Below are 18485 nucleotides of genomic sequence, written 5' to 3' on the forward strand. Positions count from 1 at the left end.
TTATCTCCCACTTTAAACCGAAATTTAGCGGGTGGCTTGGGCGGCGCATACAGACGTTTCCTAACACCGCTTAAATTCGCGCCGGTGACTTCCACGGGATTCATTCCAATGGTACGGTGGTGCGAATGGTTGTAGGCCTTCACCAATGGCCCCAAGACGTCGATGTATTTCAACGTGTTTTTCTACGTAAAGTACCGCCACATGTGAGACTTGAGCGTGCGGTTGAATCTCTCAATGACGGATGCTTTGACCTCGCTGTTGGTCGTACAGAAATGTATCCCTTCCGTTTTAAGCATTTATTGGAACGGACGGTTGGTTAATTCACTGCCTTTATCCGTGTAAATCATCACGGGGGGTCAGCCGCTAGATCTGACATTGGTCTTGAAAGCATTCACCAGCGCCTTGCCCGATTTATTTTTTAACGGAATAACCCAGGCGTATTTGGAAAACACGTCGATCCAAGTCAGCAAGGATCTATGCCCTCTATTGTATTTGGACAAATTAGATACATCTACCAGATCTAACTGATGGATTTCATCCCGACCCACAGCCATCATTCTATTTCTAGGATATCTTTTTCTGGCGGATTTATGGAGCGTGTAAGTGTCCTGTCCTCGAAGAATCTTGTACTTTCCATCTTGCTTGGCGGTGCGATACAACCTGTTTACGCTGCTCAGACCGCTCCCGAGGTCAAGGTCGTAATAGAGAGACTTTAAATACGTTTCCATGATCTTGCCTCGTCGAAGCCAAAGTTTAAAATGACCGCTGGATATAGTTTAACCCCCTTTAATACCCTCGGTGAAGTTATTACCTCAGTTTTGATTTATTCCAACATATTTCCCGCAGTTTTAAAATTTATTTATATATAACTTATTTCTTCATTTCCTTGATGAATCTTTATTATTAATCAGCATTTTTTTGTTTATTTCCTTTATTAATCATCATAATTTATTTGTCTATTTCCTTACTGTATCTTTATTATTAATCAGAATTTATTTGTCTATTTTCTCTAAGTTTCAAAATAAAACCCTAACTATACAAACACTTAAAACAACGCAGCAGGGTGAAGAATTCCAAAGTACAACCACAACCAATTTATTGCAAACAAAATCATTTAAACGCTAACATTACACTTTCATTCGAACTTTACCCATACATCGGTTGATTTGAAAAAAAGAACTTTATAAAGGCAACTTCAAGAAGAGGAAAAAACAAACAAAATAAATAAAAACCACCACCGTAGTAAAATTGGAGAAACCCTGTGAAAAACAGCCATGAAGAACCCTAATCATGTAAAATGAATTCTTTCAGTACTTCTAATTTTTGTGGCTGCTGTAACTCAAAACATACAAATGTCGAAAGGTCAAGAATCGCCTTGTCTGGATGCCTAAATACAACGATTCCTGATTTTGTTCTACCTAGAAAACCCAGCTATCAATACACTCCTCAAGCCTGTTGTCACAGAGTTCCTCCAACATATCAATTAAAAACATGTCGAGTAGCGACTCTTTGCCTTCCATAACGCAAATGTATTGGGTTTGTGAGGGGTGATCGATTTCACACCACCCACATCTACGTTGAACGAAATCCCTAAAAATGACATTAATACAACTCGCCATGTGAGCAAACATGAGAATCAGCACCTCTGCAAATACATTATCAGCGTCGGGTTCAGCTGCAGCGGGTGGGTCATGAGGTGCAGGAGCGGAGCTGTGAGGCGGAGGGCTGACCGGTGCTGGGCTGACTGTCGGGCCCGGTGAAGCTGCAGGTGACGGCTCGCCGGGCTTAGACAAGGCAGAAACACGTCGTCGTCTGCGTATAAAAGAAAAATACAAATCTGTTTCACGTTTTAAAATTCATTGCTCACGTTACAGTAACAAAGACGACTAAACACACGTACATATATACATTTTTAAAAAAGAAACTTACCTTCGTCTGACATGGTCAAGTCGATAACTTCGTCTTCCACGGTCAGGTCGATAACTTCCGCGTCTTCATCAAACTCTTGGGCATGATGAGCAACATCTGTGTGTTACAAGAAATAAAGCCATAAACATACGAAAGGAACGTATTCCAAAGTGAATTTTAGGACCGTTGTACGAGAGTGGGGGAATTAATAATATAAAACGTTCCTTACCCATTTCCCATTGAGCAGGTTCCCACATGGGGCCTTCGTCAGCCACGCGGCAGTCCAACCTTTTCCACTCCTCCTCGGCGTCAAAGTTGGGGCCGAAAAACTTTTGGCCATGGTGTCTAAAAATAAATGGTGCTGAGAAAGTAGACGAGAGTGATGGTGGTGTTGATGAAGCTGACGGTGCTGATGAAGCTGATGGCACTAATAGTGCTGGTTGTGATGATGGTGGCGTTGAAGCAAGATGGATCTGGAGGGTCAGCTCTGCCCTCTTTTATCCATTTCACTGGTCCTTGTTTGTTGAATTTCCCGCCAATTTTATGTAAACCAATCAACACATCTGGTGCTTTGTTCTACCCAATGCAAGCATCGTCCACTTCTTTGATGGCTTCATCGATGGCCGGTATCATTGTCTTGAGTAGCTCCCACTCCGGAACCGTGAGGTTAATCCCTCGTCCGGGAGCCAGTGGAAAGCCCTTCTGCTTTGTCTGGTGATAACCCCTTCTCGATAACGACGTATCGATCGTTTTTTCAAACTCTGAGAAAATATTAAATCTTTAATGGTTTTCTGCGGCACCTTTGATGACGTCATTCTCTCTTCTGGTTTAATTAAGTCTGGTTTGTTCGAGTCTATCGTAGGAAGTTGAGTCCGCTGTTCCATCTCGTGACGAGGTTCTGAGCTTTCGGGAAGACTGCCAGCTGAATCCAAACTATAATTTGGCCTATACGGTGCCTTTGATGGTGTCCTCATTCTCTTTTCTAACAATGTCTTCTTTCTCAATTCTCCTTCTCGCTTGATTAGGTTTGAGCTTTTCTCTTCCAAAGACGCTTGAACCATCGGGGGGCGTTCCATCTCGTTACGAAATTCGGAGACTTCATTGAGACCACCGGCCATATCCCAACTATTGGTGGGTCTAAACGACAGCAATGCGTTGCATTTGGGGGACCAAGGGGCTTGTGTTTTTCCGGACAGTTCCTCTTGGCTTGACTACTTCTGACCAAATTGATGTCCTTTTGCCCCTTATGCAATTTTTATATCATTTTCCAATTGAAACGTGACGTCATTTCCAAACATAGATGATGAGATCATTTCCAATATAGATGATGAGATCATTTCCAAACATAGAAGCTGACTTATTTTTATGTGCATCTACGTGTATTACGGATACAGAAATTCGTACACTCCCACCGAAACATTACACCGTTGACACTCCATGAGAAGCTTATCGATCGTAGCTCTTTTATAATGACGACGTTTCGATTGAGCGAATGCGCTAAAACAATGTGCCAACGGACTATACTTATTTTCTTCCTTGTGTCTATACAAATCGGCGCTAGAAAGACCGAGAGCCATCAGGAGGTCTTCCCAAGGTTTCGTTCCCTCCTGTTCTTTGACGAAATTACCCGCCAATTCTGTCAGCTGTCGCTCCGTTATTTCGGAAGTCAGGTACATTTATAATCGAGGACACCCCTCCGTTTGCCCGTTTTGTATTTCCCGGCACATATCCACCTCTGTTACCTTTCGAATAAAAAATACATCTGAATTACCACGTCAAAATCACTGCCTTATAACTTGTGCGTGTGTGTGTGTACTAAATGCTTGGGTCATGTCGCCCCGTGACTCATTAACTTCTCCCATCAACCTCATCTTTGGTCATATCACCCCTTTCATGACGCTCATCCCATTCAACCAAGCATCTTTGTTCTTTTTATGTCGTTATAAAATCCGCCAGAAGAAAGAGCCGTGGTAACGATTGTAAGACAAGCGCGCTGTGTCGTCGCCTTCCAAATTTTCCAAACTATTATCTAAAGCTTATCTCAATCATTTAGCCCCGGTGCCACAATGACTACCTCCGCTGGGCCATTGTCTAAGATTATCCCTCCCATTACCCAAGGCCCATTACGTGCCGTTGTCTTGGGATTATCTCGATTCCACCCTGGATCGCCTGGTGGGCCCGTTGGTATTTTTTCCATGGCGTCACACCTTCGACTCATCCACTATTTTTTATCATAAGCAAGGTCAAATTGTGCCGAAAATTTTTACCCCCCGTGCCTTATTCTAATTTTATCCCACACTAAAACTAAATGCAGTGTTGCTTGCTTGTCTTGGCAGCCTGAATTAAAGACCCACCAGTAAATAAGCTAGTCTCGTAATTCTTTGGGCTTAATGTCTCGTAAGCTTTGTCAGCTTTTTATGGGTAAGGCTTTTTTAGCAAGTTCCAGGTCAGTTGCTTTAAACCCCTTTCTAATAGTGCCCGTAAACTAGAGTGTCCAAGGGCGATAGACACAATTTATTTTGCGTGACTGTGAATATTTGATGTTTGTCCGATCTGAACAGTTGCTGCTTAAACAAGTGTTGTACCTGTTCAAAGAGACACCTCTTATAAGCCTTGTGCAATAACCTTTTTTGGGTTACGACTTTTAAAACTCCCTTTGCCTTTTCCAAATTTTGTTGCTCCGTTAAAATGGAGTACATTTTTGGCCTAATACAGACTGCTTCTGATATCACTTGGTCACCAAATTCGTCTGTCATTTTACCGATGACTTTTTTATTTTTCGGTATATGATCCGTTGGGTAATTGCTTAAATCGAATAAGCTGCGCTTTTTACGTAGGTAATTGGTTAAATCGTCCGTTTGAATCTCGACTAATAAACTGTCCGTGTCGGTGTACAAAAGGCAAATCTGCTTTCAACTGTCTCGGACAGATCTAACAAGCTTACGCCGCAGTAGATGGGCTTGTTTAATCTGGTTTTAGTTCCATACATTTCGACAAAAGAGACATCGCACTCCTTAAACGGTGTAGTCGTCTTATAATATGGTTTAGAAGTTAAACGCTTGCACCGATCGGCGTTATGTAAATCTTTAAGCAGGTGCCCGTTGATTCTGTGCCTCACATTTTCCACTGTCTTGCCAAAGACTGAATTACTCATTAACTTGAAGAAGTCTTTTTGAAATGGGACTTTGCTAACTTACGCAATTCGGTGTTTTAATCGATGTATCCCTTCATCCAAGGTGCCTGTTGAAAAGACATTACACAGTGAACGTCTTTTAGTTCTAAACCGAGTTCTAAGTATTTTTGCAACGTACGGTAGTGTAGGACATATTTGTGTTTGGTACCCAAAGTAGCCACCAGCTTGTCTAAGGAGATAACTCTTTCTGTTGTTTAGAAACGACTACGTTATTTTTACTCGTAAATGTAAAAACGCCTAGTTTCGTTTCGGCTCCAGGTTTCTCCAGTTTAAACTGAACCTTGATTGCCGTTTGTAACTTATAAGAGTTTAACTCTTTTAACTCGGCCAACGCTTTGTCTGCGATAGACCTTTTGTGGAAATCGAAGAAGTGTATCAAGTCTTCGGTGAAGAAAGTATGCACCACTTCCCAGTTTCGGTAGTTACCTTGAAAGCGCCTGATCCTTTGGATTTTTACCTCTTCGACTGCTTTCGGTTTAATGTGTGCTTTAATCGCGGTAATTAGGTCTTTACGTAATACGTTACCCTTTGTGTCTGTGGCCGTGAATGTGATGTCGTTATTTTGTGCTATCTGTAAGGGTTTACGATATGACTGCCTCGTGAGATTTCTAAATTGCCGTGTGCCCGCTTGAATCGCTTGTTCGGGTTTGTGTGACATTTTTACGGGGTGGCGGTAATGTAATTGTGTATGTATCGTTTCACAAAGTCAGATAAAAATGACTTTTCAATCGTCGAAAGTCTGCTAATGTAGGTCGGTGTTATATCTGGTTTCTTTATTCATGTCTCTATTTATATATAGTGTTTTCAAATTTACTTCACTTTTTTCAAAGCTTCAGTTCTTTTGTTTGACATCTCTATTCAATAAATACTATTTACTTAGGGTAGTTGCAAATTTATTTCATTTTTTTCTCAAAGCTTCGGGTATAACTGAGTTTTCATGGGCTTACTTAAGTACCCGGGGAATTCCCCATTTTTGTTCTGGGATAACGAGGTTTGGGGGAAGTCCCTTTTTTGTTTGGGGGTTGCGAGTGAAACTGGGGGTCAAAGGTCAAGGGAAAGGGGGAAGTCCCGTGGAGAGGGAAAAGTCCAGTCCAGAGCAGTGGGCTGATCCAGTATCCCCCGTTGCCTACTGCTGTACTCCCTCCAAAATGGTTTGTTGAGAGAGAGTGCTTGGGCACCTTACTGGGACTGCGTACTCCATAATTGGACGAACAGTGGCACAATACATTTTAACAAGAAATTGACCGTCTTTACAACTTACAAGTCTTCTAATGAATCCACACGTTCTGTTAGCTTTAGAAACAACAATGTTAACATGCTTATTGCAAGAAAGATCTCTGGAAAGATAAACGCCCAAGATATTTGTGGTGATCGATAATTTCAAGGCTATGAGAAGTAGTAGAGACTGGTATTTACAAGAGCAGCCCCTCTTTCCCACTTTCCAAATCAGCGTGGGGCCTAACCACTTCCCAGATCAGCCCGGGACTTCCCCAAACCCCGTGACCCAAATTCCCAAACTAGCACTCATGGAGCCCCGAACGTACTGTTGCGTTCCCTAAATATCAAGTCGATGGTAGCATGGACTTCATTAGTGTCTACGGGATGTGATATTTGGGGTCAACAATTTATTAAAGGGTGGACGTGAAACAAAGGGGTTTGGGTGACAGTCAAACTGTATGGTTGGTTTATTGCTCTCACTTCTCTTCATCAAAGTTCAATAGGGATTTGAAGAAGGTGTAGCTTAACATAATACAACACACAAAAGGCAAAGTTATGGAGAGGCGAAGTTGTATATGAGTGTAACTAAACTACGGTTTGGCAGGACCATTGGAAATGCAAGTCAGACGGAGTGGGTACGGTACGTGTGTGTAGCATCGCACAGCTAGGCTACATTCATCGGGCCGGGCCGTGGTGGGAGCTGTCCCGGACCACCACGGTGACTAGCAAGGGCTGGACGGGGCCAGCGCCGGTATGTACCGACCGCACTGCCGCTCAGACCGCAACGTGATGAGCGCAATGATAAAGTCGCCGCACTGTGCACCATTGGCTCAGCGTAGAGACGGGGAGGACTGGGCTAGTTAGCAGGACAAGGGTGGCGGGGGACACGGGGGTGTTTCGCCCGGCAATCGGTTCGGACGTAGCGGTGACGGGCCGCTACGACTCTCACTAGCACCCTGGGCTAATTCGTACCGCTCTCGCATCGGTCCAAGCTAAGCTAGCTGGCCATTCATATGGTTACATTTCTTCGCCATAAGAATGGTTATTATCGCACTTCTCTCGGTAAGGGTCCAACCGCCGCACTACGTTGGGTTCCGCTCTCGCAATAAGGGTTTGGTCCGCCGCACCTGACCGACGAGCTAAGGAAAATCTGCTCTATTTATAGGCTTCTAGAGGCTTAGGAATTAATAAAATATGAGCGTCGCTGAACAGCTCAACCAATGAAAATCTTCCATCTCAAAGGGTCACATGACTTCCTGCTAAAGTCGTGCGCAAGAATCTAAGGGTCGTGTGTAGCAATGTAAAATACAGAATAAGAAGTCACGTGTACAAAGTGTAGAGCCGGGTGCATGAAAGTGCTTACCCGGTCATCTCTAGCGAATGATTGACAGTTACAAAGTTTGAGGTTTCTGGACATTAGCATTTCAGGGAACCTTACCACGCCCAACCACGCATTCACATGGAGGGGAATTTCGACATGCCAAAACTGAGCAGAGAAAACACAAGGATAAAGGAGTGAAGGAACACGCGATCATGCCAGAGTACAGCATGAATAGCTTAATACAAAATTAGCGTCTCTGCTACATGTCCATAAGGCATAGCTGAGCTAAATAAGAGACCCTGAGAAATGCAAGGACCGAGAACAAGTAAAACTAGGGGGCGCTAGAATTCCGAGATTTGCGGGTGCGCAACACTATTCCCCCTCGAGTTTTTACAACGTCCTCGTTGTAAACGAAGGAAATAGAGTTCTTGTTCAAAAGTGGCGAAAAATTCACGAGTAGTTCATGGAAGCTGTAGTGTTCATTGGCAGTATAGAAAAAAACACTAAGAGTTCAGTTCATGAAGACTGCCACCGCGTTTTGGGCTACCACTACGGCAAAAGCTAGTCTAATCTACAAAACTCACGAAACTAGTGATAACGCTGAAAAACAGAAAATAAAAATCATAAGCAAATTTCACCACTGGTCGTCCTTGTAACCATGGTACCAAAAAAAATTATTTCAAAACAAAAGAGTCATAATTAGTCCATACAGTTGCGTTGACGATGCTGCAGCTTGTTGGGCTGACGGAACTGGCGATCCAGCTATTACGCAATCCAGTGTGGACTGCAGCAGTCGTAACCTCAAGGGGACATCACAGCGTGTAATGTACATGTATGTGGGCTATGCGAGATCCCTATATCTCGCGGGTTTCTGGCGGGAGCGAGAACTTCTCCGAGTGGAGTCAGCAGGGGCCTCAGATGTCGTCGGGGGGGATGCTGTGGCTTCAGCAGGCGGCTGATGCTTTGGGACATTGGTGACTCTGGAGCTGGATTTCTCTTGGGGGTTGGGTGAGAGACTGTTGGGTTGCTCGCACAGGTCACAGTTTTTAAGCAAAGTCTTTTGCAGGTCTCTCATCCATTTGGGGATGTCATCATCGCTGTAATACCGCTTCAGCCGATCATGTTGAATGATTTTGGCTTTTCCGCGTTGTTTAAGTCTGATCTCAAAAAAGAGATCACTAAGTGTTCGTAGAACAGTGCAAGGTCGTTTCCACTTTGCGTGTTTGAGTTTTGGCAACAATCCCAGGGTTTTTGTACTGTCGCGCATGTACACAAAATCACCAGCTCGGTAGTTCTGTTGGGCAACACGCGGATCATGGTCATTTTTCTGGCGTTGAGCTGAATTGCCCAAATGTTCACGAACTAGGCGATGAATTGTCTCTATTCGCTGTTTCAGTGAGATGACATAGTCGCATTGGTCTCGTGGTGCTTCATTGTTGGTTGGCCCACCGAGCACCAAGTCAATTGCAGTATGGGTTTCTCGACCGAACATGAGCATGTTTGGGGTGTATCCGGTCGTTTCATGCTGACTGCTTCTGTAAGCTGAAGTCAGGAGAGGGAGGTGAACATCCCAATTGCGTTGGCCGTCGTCAACGTAGGCTGAAATCATGTCAAGTAGCACTTGATTAAAACGTTCAGCTTGGCCATTTGATGAGGGATGATAGGGGGAAGTTCTCGTTTTGTGGATCTCGAGAAGTTTGCAGACTTGCTGAAACAGTTTGGATTCATAAGTTCGCCCTTGATCAGAATGGATATCGAGTGGGGCACCAAATCTGGAGATGAAATCGTAGACCAAACGATGAGCAACTGTCTCTGCTGTTTGATCTGGTATGGGGTATGCCTCCATCCATTTAGTGAACTGGTCACCGACAAGGAGAATATACTTGTTCCCTCTGACGGTTTCAGGGAGAGGGCCCAAGATATCGGTGACAAGTTTGTCCATTGGCGCACCTACTCGGTAGTCTTCAAGGGGAGCTCGCGGGGTGAGGTGTGGCCGCTTGCGAGCGCCACATGTAGCACATTTTCGGATCCACTCGCGCACTGACTCCTTCAACTTATACCAGTAAAACTGGCGTTTTGTCTTAGCTACAGTCTTCTTGACTCCAAGATGAGCAGATGTGACGGCATTGTGTGTTGCTTTGAGAACAGCATTCTGCAGTTCTTGTGGAACAACCAGTTGTAGATACGACTGGGTTTTATCAGATGTCACCCATCGTTTGCACAGGACGCCGTCTTTGAGCACAAGTTGTTGCCATAACAACCAGAGGTTTCTAGTGGCTGGACTCTCGCGTGCAATTCTGTCTCTGCTCGGCCTTTGGGAGGATTGTGTTATCGAGTCAATGATGAAACTGAGGTCAGGATCTGCTCTTTGAAGTGCAGCAATTTCCTCTGTGGTGTAGCCGCCGACCCAAGATGTAGCCCTTCCGGCGCGGGGACCGACAGGGGAGCTCAAAGGGGCACGAGCGCTCGTGACCTCGTCATCTTGGTCGTCTTGCTGTCCAGTTGGATTTAATTGTTCTGTAAGTTGCTGCCCGGCACTTAAACCGGCATTGGCATCTGTGTGGGGGATGCAGGGCACGTTACAGTTCAACTCTTTGCCATGTGGATCAGAGGATTCAGTTGCAGGTTTAGTTCGGTTCGAGGGCCGTACAACCCGAATGGCGGTGGGCATATTGGCTTGCCCGGGAGTTTCTCCAGTTGAGGCTGTGTTTACAAAACGGCTGTCAAGAACTCTTTCCTTGCAGTCGCCGGTGAACATATTGCACGAGCGCCAAATACTTTCACCTAGGTTGCGAACACGGCCGAGTAGGAGTGTTACCACTGTTGCCATCAGCACGAGGACTGTCACAAAGGACACGGGTGTGGCTGATTTTGGGGTGACGTCATTCGATGGTGACTCGTGTGGGGTACGAGTCAGGGTACTCAGAGGGGGTGGAACCTCAGCAGAAGTAGTGTACACGTTTCTGGCTGATAGGGGGATCACGTCGTCGACTTTATGAAAATCGGACCACAACTCACTTTTTGCGACACACTTGTCGCAACCACCACACGGCAGATCAGCGAGGATGGATGTCCCGTCATAGCACGGGCAATCGTCGGGGTCGCACGGCACCCTAGAGAGGGCATCTGCGTTGCCATGCTTCTTCCCCGCACGATGTTCGATCTTAAAGTCAAACTGGGCCATGATCTCCAGCCATCGGGCCATTTGGTCCACTGGGTCCCTGAAGGACATTACCCACCTCAGAGCACTGTGGTCAGTCCGGATCAGGAACTGTCTTCCAAGCAAATAGTGCCTGAAGTACTGAACAAAAGTCACAATGGCGAGTAGTTCTCTTCTGGTAGTACAGTATCGCCGTTGTGTTTTCGTCAGGGATCGGCTAGCATATGCTATCGGTCTTTCTTTTTCTCGTTGCGTCTGGTCACACCACTGAAGTTGTGACAGGGTTGCCCCGATGCCGGTATCAGAGGCATCGGTGTCGATGATGAAAAGTCCATCGTTGTTGGGATAAGACATTATTTCATCACAGGTCAATGCAGCCTTTAAAGTGTCAAAAGCCGTCTGACAGTCAGGGGTCCACTTAAACGTCTGTCCGGCCTCTAACAGACGGTTTAAGGGGCTTGCTATCGTGGCAAACTTGGCGATGAACCGACGATAGTATGAGCATAGTCCAAGAAAAGAGCGGACGTCTGTGATGTTTTTCGGTAGTGGCCAGTTCTGGACCGTAGAAACCTTGCTGGGGTCGGGCTTCACACCATCTTGGGTGATGATGTGGCCAAGAAAGAGAACTTCCTCACGGAATAGCTCACACTTACTTGGCTTGAGTTTGAGTCCAGCTCTGCCAAGTCGCAACAAAACTTCATCAAGTCGTTGTATGTGTTCTTGGAATGTGGAGGATAGAATGATGATGTCGTCCAGATATATCAGAAGCGTTTTCCACTGCAGGCCTTTCAGTACAAGCTCCATGCAGCGCTCAAACGTGCTGGGCGCGTTACAAAGTCCGAATGGCATTGTTACGTATTCATACAGGCCAGTCCGGGTCACAAACGCTGTTTTCGGACGATCTGCCTCTTTCACCTCAATTTGCCAGTATCCGGACTGCAAATCGAGCGTGCTGAAGATTTTAGCCCCGCTGAGGCAATCTAGACAGTCATCAACACGGGGTAAGGGGTACGCATCACGACGCGTCACATTGTTCAATTTGCGATAGTCGACACACGGGCGGGTTGTACCGTCCTTTTTCCGCACGAAAACCATTGGCGATGCCCAAGGGGATGTCGACTCTCTGATGACACCTGCCTTGAGCTGACTCTCGAGAACTTTCTCCTCCTCGCCCTGAAATGCCTTGGGGGGACGGCGGGGAGGCTGGCGTATGGGGCGAGCATCGCCGGTGTCAATAGCGTGTTGCACTACTGATGTTCTGCCCAAGTCCTCTGGGGACTTGGCAAAGCTGTTCTCGTGTTTGGATAACAGTTCGCGCAATGTCTTCTGCTGCTGAGGGGGCAAATTTTCGCAGCTCCGGTCATACAGAGAATTAAGATCTTCTGACCACTGACTAGAAGCTGCAGGAGAGTCAGGAGCGACAGGGACGTGTGAGTGGACTGCGAGTGTAGGCTGGTGTGCATGGACTCTACACGCACGTATCACGCCGAAAGCGTAATCCTCCTCGTTGTTCTCCTGCTCGGCTATGAGTTCTATCTCATCAATCTCATGCAGGTATCCAAGCGCCGTACCCGCTTGGAGCTCAACGTCCTCGGGTGACGTGTTCATGAGTCTGACAGGTATGCCGATATCTTTTCGGCTGGGGTCAACAAGGGAACTGCCGACCACGAGACATTGCGTTCGACTTTCACTTGGTGCCGGTTCTACAACTGCAAAGTTCGTGCCAAGTTTTTGATCGTCAGCGACACCTTCCGCTATCCACTCACTGCATGCGGGAATGACGGTGGTCTCTTTCAGTGCGATCTTCACGGCACATGGAGGAGTGCCTTTGATCGTCCACTTGAACCAGTTACCGGCAATTTGTATGCCGCCTCGTGCTTCTAACACGCAGTCATAGAAATAGAGGAAATCATAGCCGAGAATTCCTTCGTCTCCAATGGGAGCAACGTAAGCGTCCCACTGGAAACGTTGCTGTCCAATGGCCAAGTCGATAGTGGCCACGCCTTGGATGGCAATATGTTCATTGTTCGCAGTCTGTAGTTTCAAGGGCTCGCGAGGGGGCTGAAGATCAGGTCGCTTTTCGTCAGGAATTCTGCTGAAAAGTTCTGACGAAACTACAGTCACTGCTGCGCCGGTGTCGACTAAGAGTTCGGTCTCTGCACCGTTGATTTGCACCTGCAAAAATGCAGATATGCCACGGAATGGCTGTCGGGCCATTCTGATTATGTGTTCAGAGGGTGGGACCGTTACCAGGCCGGACGGCACGGTCCCAGTTAGTTTTCCGACTTAGGCTGAATGGCGACAGCCTCCTTGGCTGCCAGCTCAGGGCACTTGTTAGCGAAGTGGCCCGGTTCACCACACTTGAAGCAAGTGGAGTCAGATTTGCTTTTAGCATCGTTTCTGTCAGTAGGTTTGGATCCAGCTTTTGGCTTTTGGCCAAACCCATTTCCTTTGATCAACTTGACTATGCCATTTAATCGGCGATCAAGGTTGTCAGAAAACTGCTTCATCTGCTTCTGCGTGACGAACTCCTGCTTTGCCGTCGCCTCAGTGGCTGAAGCCGCTCCTTCGTGCTTTTCGGCAGGTTGAACAGCGTGAACACGAAGGGAAGTTTTCCCGGTGGAGAGATTTTCACGCAGACTGGTGTAGTTTTCAACGGCTGTTCTGGCCTCCTCCAGCGTTTGGGGGTTTGTCATGCCGATCGCTACGGTGGTTTGTTGATCGGGGAGCCCCTTTAAGAAATGTCGTAGGGCAATGCTCTCCCTCGTGTCAGAATCGGCTGTGGGGTATCCTCGCATGACAAGGCGGCGGATGTCCGCCACATATTCAGTCAGACTGTCTTTTGGGGACAGTTTCTTGGCTTCAAGTAGAGTGAGCCATGCGTTCTGAGTTCGCCTTTCTGCGAATCGGCTTTCCAACGCTGAATTGAGTTTATTAAAGTCATTGACAATGGAGGAGTCGAGTTGTAAAAAAACGAACTCGGCAGCCTTGCCTTTGAGGCTGCTCATGAGACGAAATTTCTTCTCCTCCATTGACCATTCACAGGCCTTTGCGAGGGCCATGAAAGGTCGAATGAAACCTTCCCATGCCCCAGTTCCATTGAATTCACCCTGCCTGGGTAAAGGGACTTCAAAGTTTTTATTGGATTTGTCCATTTTATTAACTGGTACTGAGGATTCAAGGGGCTCAAAGTCTTTCACAGGGGAAAGTGTGGCGGTGGATGTGAGACTGGGTTGCGCTGGGGAGTCGCTCAGCAGACTCGGTGACTTCTCCGGCTGGGACTGGGGTGTAGAGGGCGCACTCGACTGCGTCAGAGCGGTGACCCGTTGCTCTGCTTCCGCAGCCCGCTTCTCTGCCTGGTCAAGTCGCTGCCTGAGAGTTTCCAGCTGGTCCGTGTGGTCGGCCAGGGTGACTGACTCGAGGGATAGGTCAAGGTCATCTCCCGCAGCCGAAGCGTTCAGCCGCCGCGATTTTTTGTACTTCTTCGGCATGGTCACTAGACGTGCAGGCTGCACGTACACTGAGTTCTGTGGTAGTTCAGAGAGTTCACGAAGGAGTGGTTGCTATAGTAACTCGGGCATATAGAGTAACCGCAGTCGCACAGTTTCGTGTATGGTACATGTACACATGCATATGACTCGCGTTCAAGCTACTTGGTGTTGTAACTTGCTTGAACAAAGCTAAATTCGAGCAATAAGTGTGATCGAGTAGTATTACATGTACTACAGTATACTGACATAAGTTTAGATCCCACCGCTGCCGCCAGTGTTGCGTTCCCTAAATATCAAGTCGATGGTAGCATGGACTTCATTAGTGTCTACGGGATGTGATATTTGGGGTCAACAATTTATTAAAGGGTGGACGTGAAACAAAGGGGTTTGGGTGACAGTCAAACTGTATGGTTGGTTTATTGCTCTCACTTCTATTCATCAAAGTTCAATAGGGATTTGAAGAAGGTGTAGCTTAACATAATACAACACACAAAAGGCAAAGTTATGGAGAGGCGAAGTTGTATATGAGTGTAACTAAACTACGGTTTGGCAGGACCATTGGAAATGCAAGTCAGACGGAGTGGGTACGGTACGTGTGTGTAGCATCGCACAGCTAGGCTACATTCATCGGGCCGGGCCGTGGTGGGAGCTGTCCCGGACCACCACGGTGACTAGCAAGGGCTGGACGGGGCCAGCGCCGGTATGTACCGACCGCACTGCCGCTCAGACCGCAACGTGATGAGCGCAATGATAAAGTCGCCGCACTGTGCACCATTGGCTCAGCGTAGAGACGGGGAGGACTGGGCTAGTTAGCAGGACAAGGGTGGCGGGGGACACGGGGTTGTCTCGCCCGGCAATCGGTTCGGACGTAGCGGTGACGGGCCGCTACGACTCTCACTAGCACCCTGGGCTAATTCGTACCGCTCTCGCATCGGTCCAAGCTAAGCTAGCTGGCCATTCATATGGTTACATTTCTTCGCCATAAGAATGGTTATTATCGCACTTCTCTCGGTAAGGGTCCAACCGCCGCACTACGTTGGGTTCCGCTCTCGCAATAAGGGTTTGGTCCGCCGCACCTGACCGACGAGCTAAGGAAAATCTGCTCTATTTATAGGATTCTAGAGGCTTAGGAATTAATAAAATATGAGCGTCGCTGAACAGCTCAACCAATGAAAATCTTCCATCTCAAAGGGTCACATGACTTCCTGCTAAAGTCGTGCGCAAGAATCTAAGGGTCGTGTGTAGCAATGTAAAATACAGAATAAGAAGTCACGTGTACAAAGTGTAGAGCCGGGTGCATGAAAGTGCTTACCCGGCCATCTCTAGCGAATGATTGACAGTTACAAAGTTTGAGGTTTCTGGACATTAGCATTTCAGGGAACCTTACCACGCCCAACCACGCATTCACATGGAGGGGAATTTCGACATGCCAAAACTGAGCAGAGAAAACACAAGGATAAAGGAGTGAAGGAACACGCGATCATGCCAGAGTACAGCATGAATAACTTAATACAAAATTAGCGTCTCTGCTACATGTCCATAAGGCATAGCTGAGCTAAATAAGAGACCCTGAGAAATGCAAGGACCGAGAACAAGTAAAACTAGGGGGCGCTAGAATTCCGAGATTTGCGGGTGCGCAACAGTACTTTCCCGCGGGACTTTTCATCAAAAAGATGCTCTGTTCTGGAATTGCCGGGGAAAAATTGAGATAAATTTCTCAACATTTTTCTAAAATCAGATGACTCTAACTGTAGTAGTCAACAACAAAGACGGTAAAATTTTACACGAAATTGACATTGTTTAAACGCGTATAAAATAAAATGGAGACTCACACTTTTCACTTGACCAAAAATCCGCAGACGTTTAAATTGAAACACTAAATTGATAATACGAAAGGTTCCAAGGCAATTAGGGTGAAGAATGTACAGTTTGAAGCTGGGTATTTTAACATCACAAATCCTCCGAGATCGAGTGGGATACGTGGTTTGGTGGTAGTGATGCCTACAGGCTCCTAATTGAAAGTGAAGTAACAGGCGCTGAATTAAGAATCGTTGAAGAGTTTTAGGCGCCTAGAACATTAGTCCCGTTAGCCGAAAGACAAGACGAAAGAGTTAGAGATATTTATAGACGGATGTGGTCTTTGACAGAACAAATTACCCAAGCACCGCTGTTTCGGCACGGAAAAGCGGTTGTGCGCATGCGCAAGATTTGCGCCATTTAAGTGCACCCTCTTGTGGTAAAAAGTACTATGAATATTAATGAGCTGAAAAGATCACCTTAATTAAATCCTTTTTGAGAGGCACTGTGTTAATGAATATTTATAGAATACGGCTTATAAAAAAAACACAAAATTGGCCTTTTAATTGTCAGTACGTTCGGCCATTTCGGTTGTCGGATACTCGTGAGAAGAGTGTCTAAAAGTTAACGTCCGTTTGTGATTGATCGACGATTCCGGGATTTTTGACCGTTGTTAAAGCCTCAAAAGCATTGCTCCTAGAGTTTTGCCAGTCTGGGCTTGACATCCAGCGTGAAGAATGGACCTTTTACAATGTATTTGCGCTCTGTGAACTGTGCAAACCAAACGGTGCGCATTTGCAAGGCATTACACGACACGCTGATTTTTGCATTGATACACTACATCTTGCAGGAATATCCACGAGAGCTCTACGTGCGTGATGGTTTCATGGGCGCCCTCACCGTGAAGGAGTTGCTCCGAAGTACTTGCCGTCAGGTACCCATCTTCAAATAGCATTATTTTTAACAAGTTTGACAAAGACAAACATATACGCGACAAATATGCCTGTGTGTTTACTCCATTGCACGGTACATGTACGTTCATTTATAAATATGTCGGTTTTTGGTTTATAGATTATGTTATTATTATTTGCGAACCGTGCTTACAACATAGCTAAGGCTATGCATGCCTTCACACATCAAAAGTTACTGCGTGGTTTAGAATATCTCTTAATATCTTCTCATCAACAGGTGCTGAACTTTGTGGATTACTGCAGTCATGTCTTTCTGCATTTTTGAGCCAACTGCTTTGGTTGCATTTATTGCACTTGACCCTCCCATTCATGACGACATTCACAAAGTAGAGCTTGGCAGGTTGGATATGCAGAAGGCTGATTTGCTTCTTACATACTGGGCAAAGAATTGTCAAAGATGACGATTTGGAAAACAGCTCTTCAAGGCATTCCAAGCAAATAATTTGCTCACACTGTGTTTCAGTAGGTCAGTTGAAGATTTTGCAGCAGTACTTGCAAATGAAAGAACTATCATCTGACTGAAAATCCTGCCCCATTGTCGGAGTCGTTGTTTGCTTAAGACACTCGAAGTTCCTCTGCACAGTTGCCTTGGCTTTCTCCTCTTCCCTGTCAAGAGTCATAAGACGAGCATGTTTCCCTTTCGAAGGACGACCACCTCTTTTGGAAATGTTCACCTTGTCACAAATAAAGCAGGGGCCTGTTGGAGGGTGGGGCGCAATCATTTGGCACAGGATGTGTCTTTGCAAGATAAGGATTTGAACTGCAAAGATGGCACATGAAGGGAGAGTGGCAATGTGGCTCATCGGTTTCTACATTGATTTTATACTTTGCTTGTATCTTCTCTTGATTTTCTGAGCAAGGCTTAGGTTGCTTGTTATGGATTTTCCATAGATTTACTCTCTCAGCACATATTCTGCATAATTTCTGGAGATTGTGTATGTGATCCATAATCAAAGAGCCACTTTCCAATAGTCTGTCAATTAAAAGTAATAAATTTACATGCTTGTATCCTTGAAAATTTTGTCAAGAGTAGTTTTGTTCTTTCCTTTTTGATTGGTATGTAGTTCCAGAACTATTTTTTTATTTAAGGTATTAAAAAGTGACAAATTAAAACAAACGGTTTCAGTGTAAGAAAACAATTTCAAATTTTCTTTCAAAGCCTTTCCAGTAAAAGTGATCCACATGTTATGTAGTTTTTGAAAGTACATGTACATGTAATCTGAAAAGAGGACTATTTCATTTATCAACCTCTGAGGATGTTATTTAAAATACCAGTCATTTAAAAGTTTTGACAATACCGCACCCAAACTGTTTATATATCAGAAAGTGGAGGTTAATTTGCACTGCTGGGAGGTCATAATTTACCAAAGAATATCGAGTTAAACTGCTGGTCCCCCCGCATTTTTTCTAGTCAGGCGGGCACACA

At 45.8% G+C, this 18485-nt stretch overlaps 1 protein-coding gene across 2 annotated transcripts in view; it reads right to left on the bottom strand.

Moving 5' to 3' along the window:
* Positions 1-847: 847 nt before the first annotated feature.
* LOC147796034 (uncharacterized) overlaps positions 848-18485 on the bottom strand; it is a 36158-nt gene continuing 18520 nt past the window's right edge. The window contains exons 1-3 of one of the 2 annotated variants that reach the window (XM_087129917.1): positions 2138-5401; positions 1930-2025; positions 848-1812 (exon numbers count right to left, since the gene is read on the bottom strand). In XM_087129917.1, the coding sequence (XP_086986043.1) occupies positions 1637-1812; positions 1930-2025; positions 2138-2165 (300 nt within the window). In that variant the 5' untranslated portion in view covers positions 2166-5401 and the 3' untranslated portion in view covers positions 848-1636. Of the gene's footprint in view, positions 1813-1929; positions 2026-2137; positions 5402-18485 lie in introns of those variants that run through there. The other variant, XM_087129916.1, reaches the window with a different exon arrangement.

Source organism: Acanthaster planci, linkage group LG19 (genome assembly GCF_054643075.1).
Source record: "Acanthaster planci isolate LZ-2023a linkage group LG19, COTS_SCS, whole genome shotgun sequence".
Classification (NCBI taxonomy): Eukaryota; Metazoa; Echinodermata; class Asteroidea; order Valvatida; family Acanthasteridae; genus Acanthaster; species Acanthaster planci.